This window comes from Leucoraja erinacea, chromosome 14 (genome assembly GCF_028641065.1).
Source record: "Leucoraja erinacea ecotype New England chromosome 14, Leri_hhj_1, whole genome shotgun sequence".
NCBI classification, from domain to species: Eukaryota; Metazoa; Chordata; class Chondrichthyes; order Rajiformes; family Rajidae; genus Leucoraja; species Leucoraja erinaceus.
This window is the reverse complement of record NC_073390.1, coordinates 44,822,388-44,836,906: the sequence shown is the minus strand read 5'-3', so window position 1 is coordinate 44,836,906 and position 14,519 is coordinate 44,822,388. Positions and strand designations below refer to the sequence as shown.

General features: G+C 47.0%; 1 protein-coding gene across 4 annotated transcripts in view; it reads right to left on the bottom strand.

Moving 5' to 3' along the window:
* Positions 1-14,519, bottom strand: part of golim4a (golgi integral membrane protein 4a) — a 59,819-nt gene that overhangs the window by 36,014 nt on the left and 9,286 nt on the right. For 3 of the 4 annotated variants that reach the window (XM_055646312.1, XM_055646309.1, XM_055646311.1), the window contains exons 3-4: positions 6,216-6,265; positions 2,360-2,413 (exon numbers count right to left, since the gene is read on the bottom strand). In XM_055646312.1, the coding sequence (XP_055502287.1) occupies positions 2,360-2,413; positions 6,216-6,265 (104 nt within the window). The remainder of the gene's footprint in view (positions 1-2,359; positions 2,414-6,215; positions 6,266-14,519) is intronic. The other variant, XM_055646310.1, reaches the window with a different exon arrangement.

Genomic DNA, 14,519 nt, shown 5'->3' with positions numbered 1-14,519 from the left:
TGTTTCCTCCCACACTCCAAAGACGTACAGGTTTGCAGGTTTTGGCTCGGTATAAATGTAAATTGTCCCTAGTGGGTGTAGGATAGTGTTCATGTGCGGAGATCGCTGGTCGGTGCGTACTCGGTGGGCCAAAAGGGCTGATTCCGCGCTGTATCTCTAAACTAAAAATAATATTTTCTTACAGATTTCCATTCATCAATGAAATTTACATGTCTCCATTTGTAAAACTCATTACATCACTTTCATAATTGGATTAATGTGGCATTTTATTTAAGTTCAAATGTGGTGATCACAATTTAGGCTGAGATTGGCAACTTTTTTGTCACCAGATTGAACAGAAACTATTTCTAAAAACTTATCCTGTTATTCCTTAGCCGTCGAGATCAACATTGATATTTTGAATGGAAGGCATTCTCAGTATTACATGAGCAGAATATAAATGCAATTCAATAATGATTACTGACATGAACCTTGGCTGAGCTCATGTGAACAGTGGGAAGTGTCGAGAAGTGGGAATGTCAATGATTCAAGTCCAGTTAAATTTGTGTTCAACCATTCTGTGGTTGAAGACATTTTAGACTTTACAGATGCAGCGTAGAGACAGGCCCTTCGGCCCACCAAGTCCGCACCAACCAGCGATCACCCCGTACACTAGCACTACCCTACACACTAGGGACAATTTACAATTTAACCCAGCAAACCCGATAGACTTGGGCTGCTTACGACCCAGCGGTATGAATATTATTTTTCTAATTTCAAGTAACTCTTGCATTCCCTTTCTCTCCGCCCACCCCCCTCCCCCCGCCTAATCAGACTGCTAGTTCTATTGTTTGCGTCCAGATATCCCTTAGTTATCACCTCGTCCACAGCCAACAATGGACCATTGTGGGCTCCACCTTTCCTTGGTCATCGTTGCCGGCTCTGATTTGTTCTGAGCCTTTTCAGACCTCTAGTTCCCCTCTCCCCAAACTCTCAGTCTGAAGAAGGGTCTCGACCCGAGACGTCACCTATTCCTTTTCTCCCGACCTGTCGAGTTGCTCCAACACTTTGTATATTCCAGCTTGTAAACCAGCGTCTGCAGTCCCTTCCTACACAACCTACAAACCCCCACAAATCTTTGGGAGTGTGGGAAGAGAACGGGGCACCCAGAGAAAACCCACGTGGTCACAGGAAGAACAGACAAACTCCGTGCCGACAGCATCTGCAGTCAGGATCGAACCCGGGTCTCTTGCTCTGTGAGGCAGCAACTTTACCAATGCGCCTCAGATGAAAGATTAAAGTTGCTGCTGATCATAACAAGATCTCAGATTTATATTCTCCACCATGTCAAAGTGAAAGACTCTACCTTCATCCTTCATTCTGCAGTAACCTTCATCACACTCTTCCCCACTCCAGATGTTGACTATGTGACTTAACTTGGAACTCTGATGCTGGATTTGTTATTTTCCCCATTCATTGCATCGATAACTTTGACAAAGCCAGCATATACCTCATCCCTAATTACCCTATAAAACATGGTGGTGAGCCAGTTAGTTGAGCCAAAGCAGTTCTCAGCTTCCGAACCCTTGACCATGGATTATTAATAGTGATTCTCTATATTATTGATTACTACTGGAATATTGCTATTTGTAATTTGGTTTAGAGATACAACGCAGAAACAGGCCCTTCGGCCCACCGAGTCCGCGCCGACCAGCGATCCCTGCACATTAACGCTATCTGACACACCTACACGAGGAACAATTGACAATTATGCCAAGCCAATTAACCTACAAACCTGTACGTCTTTGGAGTGTGGGAGGAAACCAAAGATCACGGAGAAAACCCACGCAGGTCACGGGGAGAACGCAAAAACTTCGCACAGATAAGCACCCGTAGTCAGGATCGAACCGGGGTCTCCAATGCTACAAGGCAGCAACGAGACCGCTGGCGTGTCATGCTGACAATGAACCTATAGAGTCATATGACACGGAAACAGGCCCTTCAGCCCAGATCATCCATGCTGACCAAAATGCCCCATCTAAACTCACCTTATGTGCCAGCTTTTGGTCCATATCCCCCCCCAAACCTTTCCATGTCCATCAGTCACAGGAGAGGAATTAGGCCATTCTTCAGGCTGAGAGTCAGGAGAGGGAGAGACACACACACACACACACACACACAGATATGGGTCTCGACCTGAAACGTCACCCATTCCTTCTCTCCAGAGATGCTGCCTGTCCCGCTGGGTTACTCCAGCCTTTTTGTGTCTATAACTTATTGGAACTTAAGCGGTAAAAGAAAAGCAAAGAGTTTCCCCGTGACATTTGCACAAGTTTACTTTACGGCATGTCCAATGGAAGCAGGGAGACAACACACCTACCTTCAGCATTTTGTGCTGCACACTCAGGGCGCTGAAGCGGCTGTTGGAATCCTGCTGCAAAACAAAGGTGGAGAAGAATCAGAGGGTGGTGGATCTGTGGGGGACTTTGCCACAGACGGCTGTGGAGGCCAAGTCAACGGATACATTTAAGGCAGCGATAGATAGGTTCTTGATTAGTATCGGTGTCAGGGGTTATGGGGAGAAGGCAGGAGTATGGGGTTAGGAGGGAGAGCTAGATCAACCATGATTGAATAGCAGAGTAGATGGGCTGAATGGCCTAATTCTACTCCTATCACTGATGATAATAAAGGAACCATTGAACCATTGATGGTAAAACTGTAATTATTAAAAACTTGAAACTTGATGCACAAATTGGCGACAGAAACTCGGCAACTCTGTAGATGCCTCAGTGACGCCTACTATTCCTACACTACAGTCGTGCCCTCTCTATTACTTGGGCATGGGGTGAAGGAAAGAGCGTTCACGTCACGGCCCTGTTTCCACCAATCTTTCCATCACCACGCACAAGAAGCGACAAGACAGACACCATTGTACGCAGATGTCGAGAGGTGTGTTCAGCTCTGGCTGAGCAACATCTAATCTTGTGTGTGGACTCGAAGAGGAAGAAGAATTTGGGTGTGGTCGCGCGACTGTACCGTATGTTTTTATTGAATTGTAAAGGCATTTACTGAAGAGGGCAGAGCTCGAAGATGAGGGGATCAAAGTTTAAAGGAGATGTGTGGGGTAACGTTTTTAACACCCTGATCGTGATGAGTGCTTGGAACGCGCTGCCAGGGGTGCTGGTTGAAGCAGATATCATTGGTATCATATGGCATTCAAGTGGTTTTTGAATAGACACATGGATATGCAGGGAATGGAGAGATATGCATCACGCGCAGGTAGACAAGAGATGGTCTTGGCATTATGTACGGCACGGACATTGTAGACCGAAGGGCCTGTTCTTAGAGTCATAGTCATACAGCATGGAGACAGACCCTTTGGCCCAACTTGCCCACAATGGCCAACATGTCCCATCTACATTAGTCCCATCTGCCTGCATTTGGCATAAAAACATAGAAAATAGGTGCAGGTGTAGGCCACACAGCCCTTCAAGCCAGCACCGCCATTCAATATGATCATCCTTGTTCCTGCATTCTCCCCATATCCCTTGATTCCGTTAGCCCTAAGAGCTGTATCTAACTCTCTCTTGAAAACATCCAGCGAATTGGCCTCCACTGCTTTCTGTGGCAGAGAATTCCACATATTAGCAATTCTCTGGCTGAAAAGGTTTTTCCTAATCTCAGTCCTAAATGGCCTACCACTTATTCTTAAACTGTGACCCCTGGTGCTGGCCTCCCCCTACATTGGAAACATTGTTCCTGCTATTAATCCCTTAAGAATTGTATATGTTTCTAGAAGATCCCCTCTTATCCTTCTAAATTCCAGTAAATACAAGCCAAGTCAATCCATTCTTTCATCACACTCAGTCCCGCCATCCCAGGCATCAACCTGGTGAACCTACGCTGCACACCCTCAGCATGGAGATGGTCAAAGCACACAAGGGGCAAATTAATCCTCCACACATACGTGCACTGCAGGCCAGGCAAACTTACGCTGCACCCTCAATAGCAAGAATGCCCTTCATCAAATTTGGAGACCAAAACTGCACACAATACTCCAGATGCGGTCTCACCAGGGCCCTGTACAACTGCAGTAGGACCTCCTTGCTCCTCAACTCAAATCCTCTTGCTATGAAGACCAACATGCCATTAGCTTTCTTCACTACCTGCTGTACCTGCATGCTTACTTTCAGTGACTGATGTACAAGGACACCCAGGTCCTTGTAGAAGCAGATATCCTGCTAAACTTGTCCTATCCATGTACCTGTTTGTTAAATGTTTGTTAAATGTTGCGATAGTCCCTGCATCAACTACCTCCTCCAGCAGCTCGTTGCCCTTTGTGTAAAAAAGTTAACCCTCAGATTCCTATTAAATCTTTCACCCTTCACCTTAAACCTATGTCCTCTGGGTCTCGATTCCCAGAGGTTACCCAGGAGGTATGCCTGTTAATTCTCTAAATGACAGGCAGCATTAGTTCCGGGTCAATTCTCAACCATAGCTCGCAATGGGCGGCACGGTGGCACAGCAGTAGAGTTGCTGCCTCACAGCACCACAGACCCGGGTTCGATCCCGACCACGGGTACTGTCTGTACGGAGTTTGTACCTTCTCCCCATGACCTGCGTGGGGTTATTCCGGGATCTCCAGTTCCTGCCCCACCGCACTCCAAAGACACACAAGTTTGTAGGCTAATTGGTTTATTAAATTGTAAATCGTAGGGAGATCGCTGGTCGGCACGGACTCGGCCTGTTTCCACGCTGATCTCCAAAGCTAAACTAAACTAAGCCAACTCACTCACAGATGGCCACTGCTCTGATCATCTAACATTTTCTGCGAGGCAGATTTTTGGCGGGTGAACCAGCAACATAGGTTTAGTTTAGTTTGTAGATCCACGTCCAGCATCGAACACAGCAGGAAATAGGTGAAAGGTGAAGGCAATTATACCCAGGAAGGTTGGAAAGCATTTTTAATCGGATGACCTCGAGATTAGTTCCCAAATTAAAAACTCGTTAGTTATCATTTGCCTGCAGTTAGCCCACAAGACTCTACACCCTTCTTATCTTTACATCTTTGCAAATGTCGTCATTGTATCCGCTTCTATAGCTTCTTCTTAGTTTCACTTTGCTTAGTTTAGAGATACAGCACGGAAACAGGCCCTTCGGCCCACCGAGTCCGTGCCGACCAGCGATCCCCGCACACTAACACTATCCTGCACACATTATGGAAAATTTACATTTATACCAAGCCAATTAACCTACAAACCTGTACGTCTTAAGAGTGTGGGAGGAAACCAAAGATCTTGGAGAAAAAACACGCAGGTCACGGGGTTGAATGTACAGACCCAGTGCAGACAGCAGCCGCAGTCGGGATCAAATCTGGGTCTCTGGAGCTGTAAGTTCTGCAGCTTCAGGGAGGGAGGTGCAAACTTTAACGGAGACGTGTATGAAACCCAGAGAGTGGTGGTGTCTCCAACCCACTGTCAGGGGTGGTGGTGGAGGCAGATACGATATATTTAATGTAGACAAAAATGCTGGAGAAACTCAGCGGGTGAGGCAGCATCTATGAAGCGAAGGAAATAGGCAACGTTTCGGGCCAAAACCCTTCTTCAAACGATATATTTAACAAGCTTTTAGACAGGCATGTGGATATAGAAACATAGAAAGTGCAGGACTAGGCCCTTCGGCCCTTAGAGCCAGCACTGCCATTCAATATAATCATCGCTGATCATCCAAAATCAGTACCCAGTTCCTGCTTTTTCCCCCATATCCCTTGATTCCATTAGCCCTAATCTATTGCCCGATGCAGGGAATGGAGGGATATGAATTACTTGCAGGCAGAGGAGATTAGTTTAACTAGGCATCATGTTAGACTAGCACATTGTGGGCTGAAGGGCTGTTCTTGTGCTAAATTGTTCTGTGTTCTAATATGCCTTCTGGCAACATGGCAATGAGACAAGAGTAATTCCACTTTGTGCCGGGCTCTTCAAACTAAACTCAAGTTTGCATTAAAATTATTCCCACAATAGACTTATTTAAATTAGCAATGATAAAAGTTATAGTCATACAGCACGGAGACAGTCCCTTCGGCCCAACCAAGATACCCTTTCTATGCTAGCCCCACCGGCCCACGTTTATCTCATATCCCGCCAAACCTCTCCTATCCACGTTGTGTGGAGAAAGATCTCATTAATTGCATTCAAGAGCAAAGCATATTGCTTCATCAGCCAAAGATAACTCACCTTTTCTTTGTTCAAGGATTCTTGTGCTTCTAACTTATAAACCAAATAATCTAAAAGTAGAAACAGAAAGAAAGTTCATGTTTAGACTGCTGGAAATGGAAAAAGTCTTAAACTATCAGTCACATAACGAGAGATTATCACACAGAGGGTGGCATGGTGGCGCAACGGTAGAGTTGCTGCCTTACAGCGCCAGAGACACCGGTGAGATCCCGACTACGAAAAATTGTCCCGAGTGTGTGAAGGATAGTGTTAACGTGCGGGGACTCGGTGGGCCTGTTCCCGCGCTTATCTCTAAACTAATCTAAAATCTTATTTACTCGGGCTACAGAGCTTCTACGTTCTCCCCATGACCCGCGTGGGTTTTCTCCGGGATCTCCGGTTTCCTCCCACACTCCAAAGACGTGCGGGTTTGTACATCAATTGGCTTCGGTAAAATTGTAAATTGTCCCGAGTGTGTGGTGCGTGCAGGATAGTGTTGGTGTGCGGGGATCGCTGATCGGTGCAGATTCGGTTGGGCTGAGCGGCCCGTTTCCGTGCTGTATCCCTGAACTAAAAAAGCACAGAGCAAAGAACACTGTTAAATTTGGCTACCCCATCAAGGTCCCGATTCAGTAACTAAGATATGTGGAGGTTGTAATCTCCAAGCAGCGTGGTGGAAATAAAAATGTTTTTTAATGTATTTATACAAACGCCCATAATTTTGTCCGGATTAAAGGAGGTTGCCTAAAAAATCAGTGGCGGACCTGTATTTTGGAGTAGACCATAATAGTTTATTGTCACGTGTACCGAGGTACAGTGAAAATCCTTTGTTGCATGCTATCCAGTCAGCAGGAAGACAAGACATGTTTACAATCGAGCCATTTACAGTGTTTCGATACATGATAAGGGAATAATGTTTAGTGCAAGGTAAAGCCAACAAAGTCCGATCTAGGATAGTCCGAGGGTCACCAAAGGGGTAGATGGTAGTTCAGCACTGCTCTCTGGTTGTGGTAGGATGATTCAGTTTCCTGATAACAGCTGGGATGAAACTGTCCCCGAATCAGAGATGTGCGATTTCACACTTCTGTGCCTTTTGCCCAATGTTGTTGAAGCAAGGGGTCTAGGTGAAGCTGGCACTGTGAGGGTTCTTTGATGGGCTGTCAACATTACCCCTCATGGATGGCACTAAAGCAGGGGTGGGCAACCTTGTTCTGCATAGGGGCCGGGACACATGTCTGTGAGCGGACGGCAGGCCACATCTATCTCGTGTACACATGCATCTCGTCCCTGTCCCGCCCCGGATGGCAGGCGTCAAATCATGTGTTCACAGAAGGTCGACAAAAAATGCTGGAGGAACTCAGCGGGTGAGGCAGCCTCATGCAATCCTTGCATGCCTCACCCGCTGAGTTTTTCCAGCATTTTTGTCTACCTTCGATTTTTCCAGCATCTGTAGTTCTTTCTTCAACGTGTTCACAGAAGGTGCGCGGCCGTGCCGGTGGCTTTGCGCAGGATGCGGTGCAGCCAGTGTTCCACGCTCGGCGGGCCGGATGATTACGGGAAAAAAAAAATCTGCCTGCGGGCCGAATGATTTCGGGTTAAGGGCCGCATTCTGCCCGGGGGCCGTAGGTTGCCGACTCCTGCACTAAATACACCAATCAATTGGCAATAGCTTTCAGAGCAACAAGGTGAGCCCAAAGGCCCAGGCATGAAGGGGTTGGACAGGCTAGATGCAGGAAGATTGTTCCCGATGTTGGGGAAGTCCAGGACAAGGGGTCACAGCTTAAGGATAAGGGGGAAATCCTTTAAAACCGAGATGAGGAGAACTTTTTTCACACAGAGAGTGGTGAATCTCTGGAACTCTCTGCCACAGAGGGTAGTTGAGGCCAGTTCATTGGCTATATTTAAGAGGGAGTTAGATGTGGCCCTTGTGGCCAAGGGGATCAGAGGGTATGGAGAGAAGGCAGGTACGGGATACTGAGTTGGATGATCAGCCATGATCATATTAAATGGCGGTGCAGGCTCGAAGGGCCGAATGGCCTACTCCTGCACCTAATTTCTATGTTTCTATGTTTCTATGTTTCTATGAAGCAGCCAACTGGAGTAACTCAGCGGGACAGGCAGCATCTCTGCAGAGAAGGAATGGGTGACGTTTCGGGTCGAGACCCTTCTTCAGACTGACGTCAGGAGGGGTAGGGAGATAGATAGATAAGGAAGTGTAAAGTGTGAAACCAGGGCAAAGGGGATGGAGATGAAGGAAAATTTGGAATAGATCATTGTTAGCTGGGAGAAGATAACAACAAAGCAAACAGAAGGATAATGTAGTCGGAGACAGTCAGACTGGTCGGAGAACTGGGAAGAGTGAAGGATGGAGAGAGAGAAAGAAGGAAAGCAAGGGTCACTTGAAGTTTGAGAAGTCAATGTTCATACCACTGGTGTAAGCTGCCCAAGCAAAATATGAGTTGTTCCTTCAATTTGCGCTGGGCCTCACTCTGACAGTGGAGGAACCTCAGGACAGAAAGGTCAGAGTGGGAACGGGGGGAGGTGTTGGAGTGTAAAAGCGGAAGTCTCACGAGCTGATCAGTCCTCGACTGGGTCTGCCATGAGGTTTGTATCCATGCCAATGTTAACAAGGGTCTGTCAACATTCAGATTGCCAAAGAACTTGGAAACTATTGACTCCACATAGGGGGTGAGGGGGGGGGGCGACATGGTGGTGCAACAAGTAGAGTTGCTGCCTTAAAGCGCCAGAGACCCGGGTTCGATCCCGACTACGGGTGCTGCCTGTACGGAGTTTGCACGTTCTCCCCGTGACCTGCGTGGGCTTTCTCCGGGATCTTCGGTTTCCTCCCACACTCCAAAGACGTTCATGTTTGCAAGTTAATCAGTTTGGTTTAAATGTGCAATTGTCCCCGCGTGTGTGTAGGATAGTGTTAGTGTGCGGGGATCGCTGGTCGGTGCTGGGTCGGTGGGCTGAAGGGCCCGTTTCTGAGCTGTATCTGCAAACTGAAATAAACAGTTGAAGGATCGATTGTGCAATAGAACCAGAGGTTCCAAAGTCTCTGCAGGAAACAGACTGAGGGTTGCTGATAATGAATGTAATGTGTGCAGCAGCCAAGCTTATAATCAATCGCGCAGTATTTCAAAAGGGTTCAAGGCTTATGCTGATATTCTGGGGCAGACAGATTACTACATCCATTCAGCTACAAAGTGGTGTTTCTGTGGTTTGCTGTTTCACAACACAAGAAAGGTCTGCGAGGGATAGTTAAAACAAAAAGCGAGAGGGGGAGGGAGAGCGGGTGGAGAGAGAGGGAGGGCAAAAGGAACTGCAGATGCCGGTTTACAAAAAAAGGCACAAAGTGCTGGAGTAACTCAGCGGGTCTGGCAGCATCTCTGGAGAACATGGATGTAGTAATGTAGTGGGTGATGTTTCAGGTCCGGGCCTCTCTTCAGATATTAAATAACCTTACACCCCAGTATCCACCCATCACTTGAAGATAGACTTACTAATCAAGGATCTATCTATCTCTGCCTCAAAAATATCAATTGACTTGACCTGCACAGCCTTCTGTGACAAAGCTTTTCAAGGTGTGACATACAAACTGAAATACAGCAAAACATCTTAACATAGAATAAGGGCCTGTTCCACTTGGGCGACCTCATCCGCGAGTTCTGGCGAGTTCGCCCTCGACTCATACTCGCAGCATGGTTGACACGAGGTCGCAGGAGGTCTTCGTAACTCTCCTTCATGCTCGAGAGTAGTCCCCGTGTACTCGAGGCCTCAGATAGGTTGCGGCGTATTTTTCAACATGTTGAAAAATGCCCGTGACTAAAAAAAGGTCGCCATGGAAAAAATCGATACTTTTTTTTACCCGTAGTAGGTCGGCACGTTAGATGTACGTAATCGAGGGTAATCGAAGGTAGTCTTCATCATAGTCGAAGGGAGGTCGAAGGAGGTCGTCTTCACTCTCCACTATCTGGCTATTTTGTTTTACTCATGGACAATTTTCAACAAGCTGAAAAAACGTCCCGTCTTACCTGATGCCCCAAGTAACTACAGCTGGCATTACGAGCCCCTACAAAATATCTACGGACGCCTAAGGCCTCCTATGGACTCGCTACGGACATTCCCAGAGTTTGAAGCAACTCGGGAAAGTGGGACAGGGCCTTAACTCACAGCCATTTGTCTCGTCACCTCTGGCCTTTGTCCACTCATCTGCTAATCAAACCTCCACACCTGTATCCACCTATCACTTCTCTGACCTCCTCCTGCCTTCATCTCTCTTCCAGCCTTCTGCCCGAACCCCCCCCCTCCAATCACAATGTCTGAAGAAGGGTCCCGACACAAAACGTGGGCTAGCCATGTTCTCCAGAAATGCCGCTGAGTTACTCCAGCCCTTTCGCTTTTTCTTGCCCAAGGTTCCAGCATCTGCAGTTCCTTCTCCCTAGTTTATAGACAATAGACAAAAGGTGCAGGAGTAGGCCATTCGGCCCTTTGAGCCAGCACCGCCAGTCAATGTGATCATGGCTGATCATCTACAATCAGTACCCTGTTCCTGCCTTCTCCCCATATCCCCCGACTCCGCTATCTTGAAGAGCCTATCTAGCTCTCTCTTGAAAGTATCCAGATAACCGGCCTCCACTGCCCTCTGAGGCAGAGAATTCCACAGACTCACAACTCTCTGTGTGAAAAAGAATTTTCAACAAGTGTTTGGTGAATTTATCCTCTTTCCTTGGGGACTAGTCAAAAAGGTCAAAATGAATAATTGAAATCTTTTTTTTTTTATAAACCTTATAATTTCAGATCCTAAAAGAACAATCAGATCCTAAAAGAACAAACCACTAGATAGCTCCTTATATTAGATACTTCATTTGCCAATTCATTGCCACAGGTGATTGTGAAGGCCAAGTAATTGGGTATTTTTAAGGTGCAGATTGATAGATTCTTGAAGAGTAAGGGTTCATAAGTCCATAAGTGATAGGAACAGAATTAGTCCATTTGGCCCATCTACGGCAGCATTCAGTCATAGAAACATACAAAATAGGTGCAGGAGTAGGCCATTCGGTCCTTCGTTGCAGCACCACCATTCAATATGATCAGGGCTGATCATCTAAAATCAGTACTCCATGCCTGCTTTCTCCCCATATCCCTTGATTCCATTAGCCCCAAGAGCTAAATCGAACTCTCTACATGCAGTGAATTGACCTCCACTGCCTTCTGTGGCAGAGAATTCCACAGATTCATAACTCTCTGGGTGAAAATATATTTCCTCATCTCAGTCCAAAAATGGCCTATCCCTTATTCTTAAACTGTGACCCCTGGTTCTGGACTCCCCCAAAATGGGGAACATTTTTCCTGCATCTAGCCTGTCCAATCCCTTGATAATTATATGTTTCTATAAGATTCCCCTCTCATCCTTCTGAATTCCAGTGAACACAAGCCCAGTCGATCCATTCTTTCGTCATATGTCAGTCCTGCCATCCCGGGAAGTAACCTGGTGAACCTACTACCTACGCTGCACTCCCTCAGCAAGGAGAGGGTCAAGGCACACAAGGGGCAAATTCACCCTCCGCACATATTAAATGTTTGCACTGCAGGACAGGCAAACACTCTTAAAATAAATTCTCCTGCAATTGGTTGTATTCTTTCTCACCAAATGAAAAAATCGTTCCTTAGGGGCCAAGTAAAATATAGACAGCAAACCACAAAACCTATGTGCGGAAAAATAAAGTTTGTTCATGGAAAATGTAAGCAAAAAAATGTAATGTTAATTTACAGAGGGCATGCCTGGACATTGAGGTATGCTTCTATTTTCATGCTTGCTTCCTGTGATATTTATTGACAGTCACATAGAATTCAATGAATAGATTTCAAGGTATTCAATTATCTCCCTAAAGAAACTATTCGGACCAACTAGGCAAAGCCACCTGGAGGGCCGGTGAGCAGACGGGCTGCAGGAAGGGGGTTACAGCCTCGACGGGGGAGTGGGCCGCTGGAGGCCCGGCAGCAGCCTGGGGCTCGGCTGGACCGGGCGCCGCTCCAAGTGGCCGAGCACGCGGCCTACAGAGGTGGAGCAGCGGCGGAGGGCACCGTGGCTACGCTTGGCCAGGCCGACTCTGCAACGTCGCCATGGCAATGGGCCTTCACAGTCAGGTCAAGATCCCTGCACTTACAACAAAATGGCACAGAACTGGCGACTCTGTATACGGTCTCAGTGTACAAGCTATAGGAGTAGAATTAGGCCATTCGGCCCATCGAATCCACTCCGTCATTCAATCATGGCTGATCTCTATCTCCTAACCCCATTCTCCTGCCTTCTCCCCATAACCCTGGACACCCGTTATACTGCTGAGCATGACTGCTATACACTTGTACTGTATCTGAGATGCTTATATGTTAACAAGTGCTTATGTATAATGAGCCTTGCACTGAACTGCATACAAATTAAATGTCACTGTACCTCGGTACATGTGATAAATCATTTACCATGCCAATAAAGTGCCATAACATACCAATAAAACTCATTCAACAATTACTTACATGGGAATGCTTGCGATATTTGTGACTTTCGCTGCTTTTTTACAACTGCCAATAGTTGAACACCACTATTTACATAGATACATAGGCAATAGGTGCAGAAGTAGGCCATTCGGCCCTTCGAACCAGCACTGCCATTCAATATGGTTATGGCTGATCATCCACAATCAGTACCCCGTTCCTGCCTTCTCCCCATACTCCTTGATTCTGCTAGCCCCAAGAGCTCTATCTAACTCCCTTTTGAATGCATCCAGTGAATCGGCCTCCACTGCCTTCTGAGGCAGACAATTCCACAAATTCACAACTCCCTTGGAGAAAAAGTTTATCTTCATCTCAGTTCTAAATGGTCTACCCTTTATCCTTAGGTTCCTAGTTCTGGACCCCTACCCCTCCCCCAACATTGGGACACCCGGTGGCACAGTGGCACAGCGGTAGAGTTGCTGCCTCCCCCAACGGGTTCGATCCTGATTGCAGGTGCTGTCTGCACGGAGTCTGTACATTCTCCCCGTGACCTGCGTGGGTTTTCCATGGGAGCTCCAGTTTCCTCCCACATTCCAAAGACGTACAGGTTTGCAAGTTAATTGGCTTTGGTAAAGATTGTAAATTGCCCTAACGTGCAGGTGCAGTGGTTCATAAACTAATTCAGTGTCATTCACCCTCGAGTCTTTATCACAAAACTTCATTCACCCTCGACTAAATTTTCTTATGTTTTTTTGATAATATTCGTCTTATTCTCCCTTGTGTATAATATCTGAATAAATTAAGTAATTCACCTTCCATTCGCCCCTCTAGTTCCATTCACCCCTAAATAATTTCATTCACCCTCGGGTGAACCATTCACCAGTTTAAGAATCACTGCGCTAGTGAACGGGGATCACTGCTCGGTATGGACTCGATGGGCCGAAGGGCATGTCTCTGTGCTGTATCTCCAGTCTAAACTGTTGGAGAACAGGCCAAAGTTAAAACATTTTAAAAAACACACAAAGTGCTGGAGCAACTCCGCGGGTCAGGCAGCGTCTCTGGAGAACATGGATAGGCAACGTTTCGGGAGGGGACCCTTCTTCAGAGTGAGTACGAGTGGTTGTGGGGGGGGGAAGAGACTGGAAGGGGCTGGACAAAGCCCGACAGGTAAAAGGTTGATACAGGTGAGGGGCGTTTTGAACAGCAAACGGTGGGCAAAGGAAATCAAATCTTCGCAAGCTTGCCCCGGGCAGATAGCAAACTTCTATTTTTCCACTTCTACATACCTTAGATGTCACTGTCCATCCTCCACGGGTTCAGAGAGTTTAATTTTGTCTAGTTCCGGCACTACTTGCTATTCTGCCAACACAAAATACAAGCTATGTACTCGCCGCAGAGGACATAAACTAATTTCCCCATGCAGTTCTGAGATACAGCATGGAAACAGGCCCTTCGGCCCACCCTGTCCATGCCGATCCTCGAGCACCCACTCACACTGGTTCTGTGTTAACCCACTTCCTCATCCACACCCTGCACATTGGGAGAAAATTCACAGAGGGCCAACTGACCTACAAACGCGCACGTCTTTTGATGTGGGAGGAAACCGAAGCACCCAGGGGAAACCCAGGCGATCACAGGGAGAACGTGCAAACTCAACGCAGACAGCACCCGAGGTCAGGATCGAACCCGTGTCTCTGGCGCTGTGAGGCAGCAGCTCTACCCGCTGTGCCACCGTGCCGCTCCAGAGCTTTTCAATGATTTTATTGCCCCGGATAACAACACTGATTACAAAGTGGTGCATTTATGTGAAGTCTTTAAAGTAAAGGAATG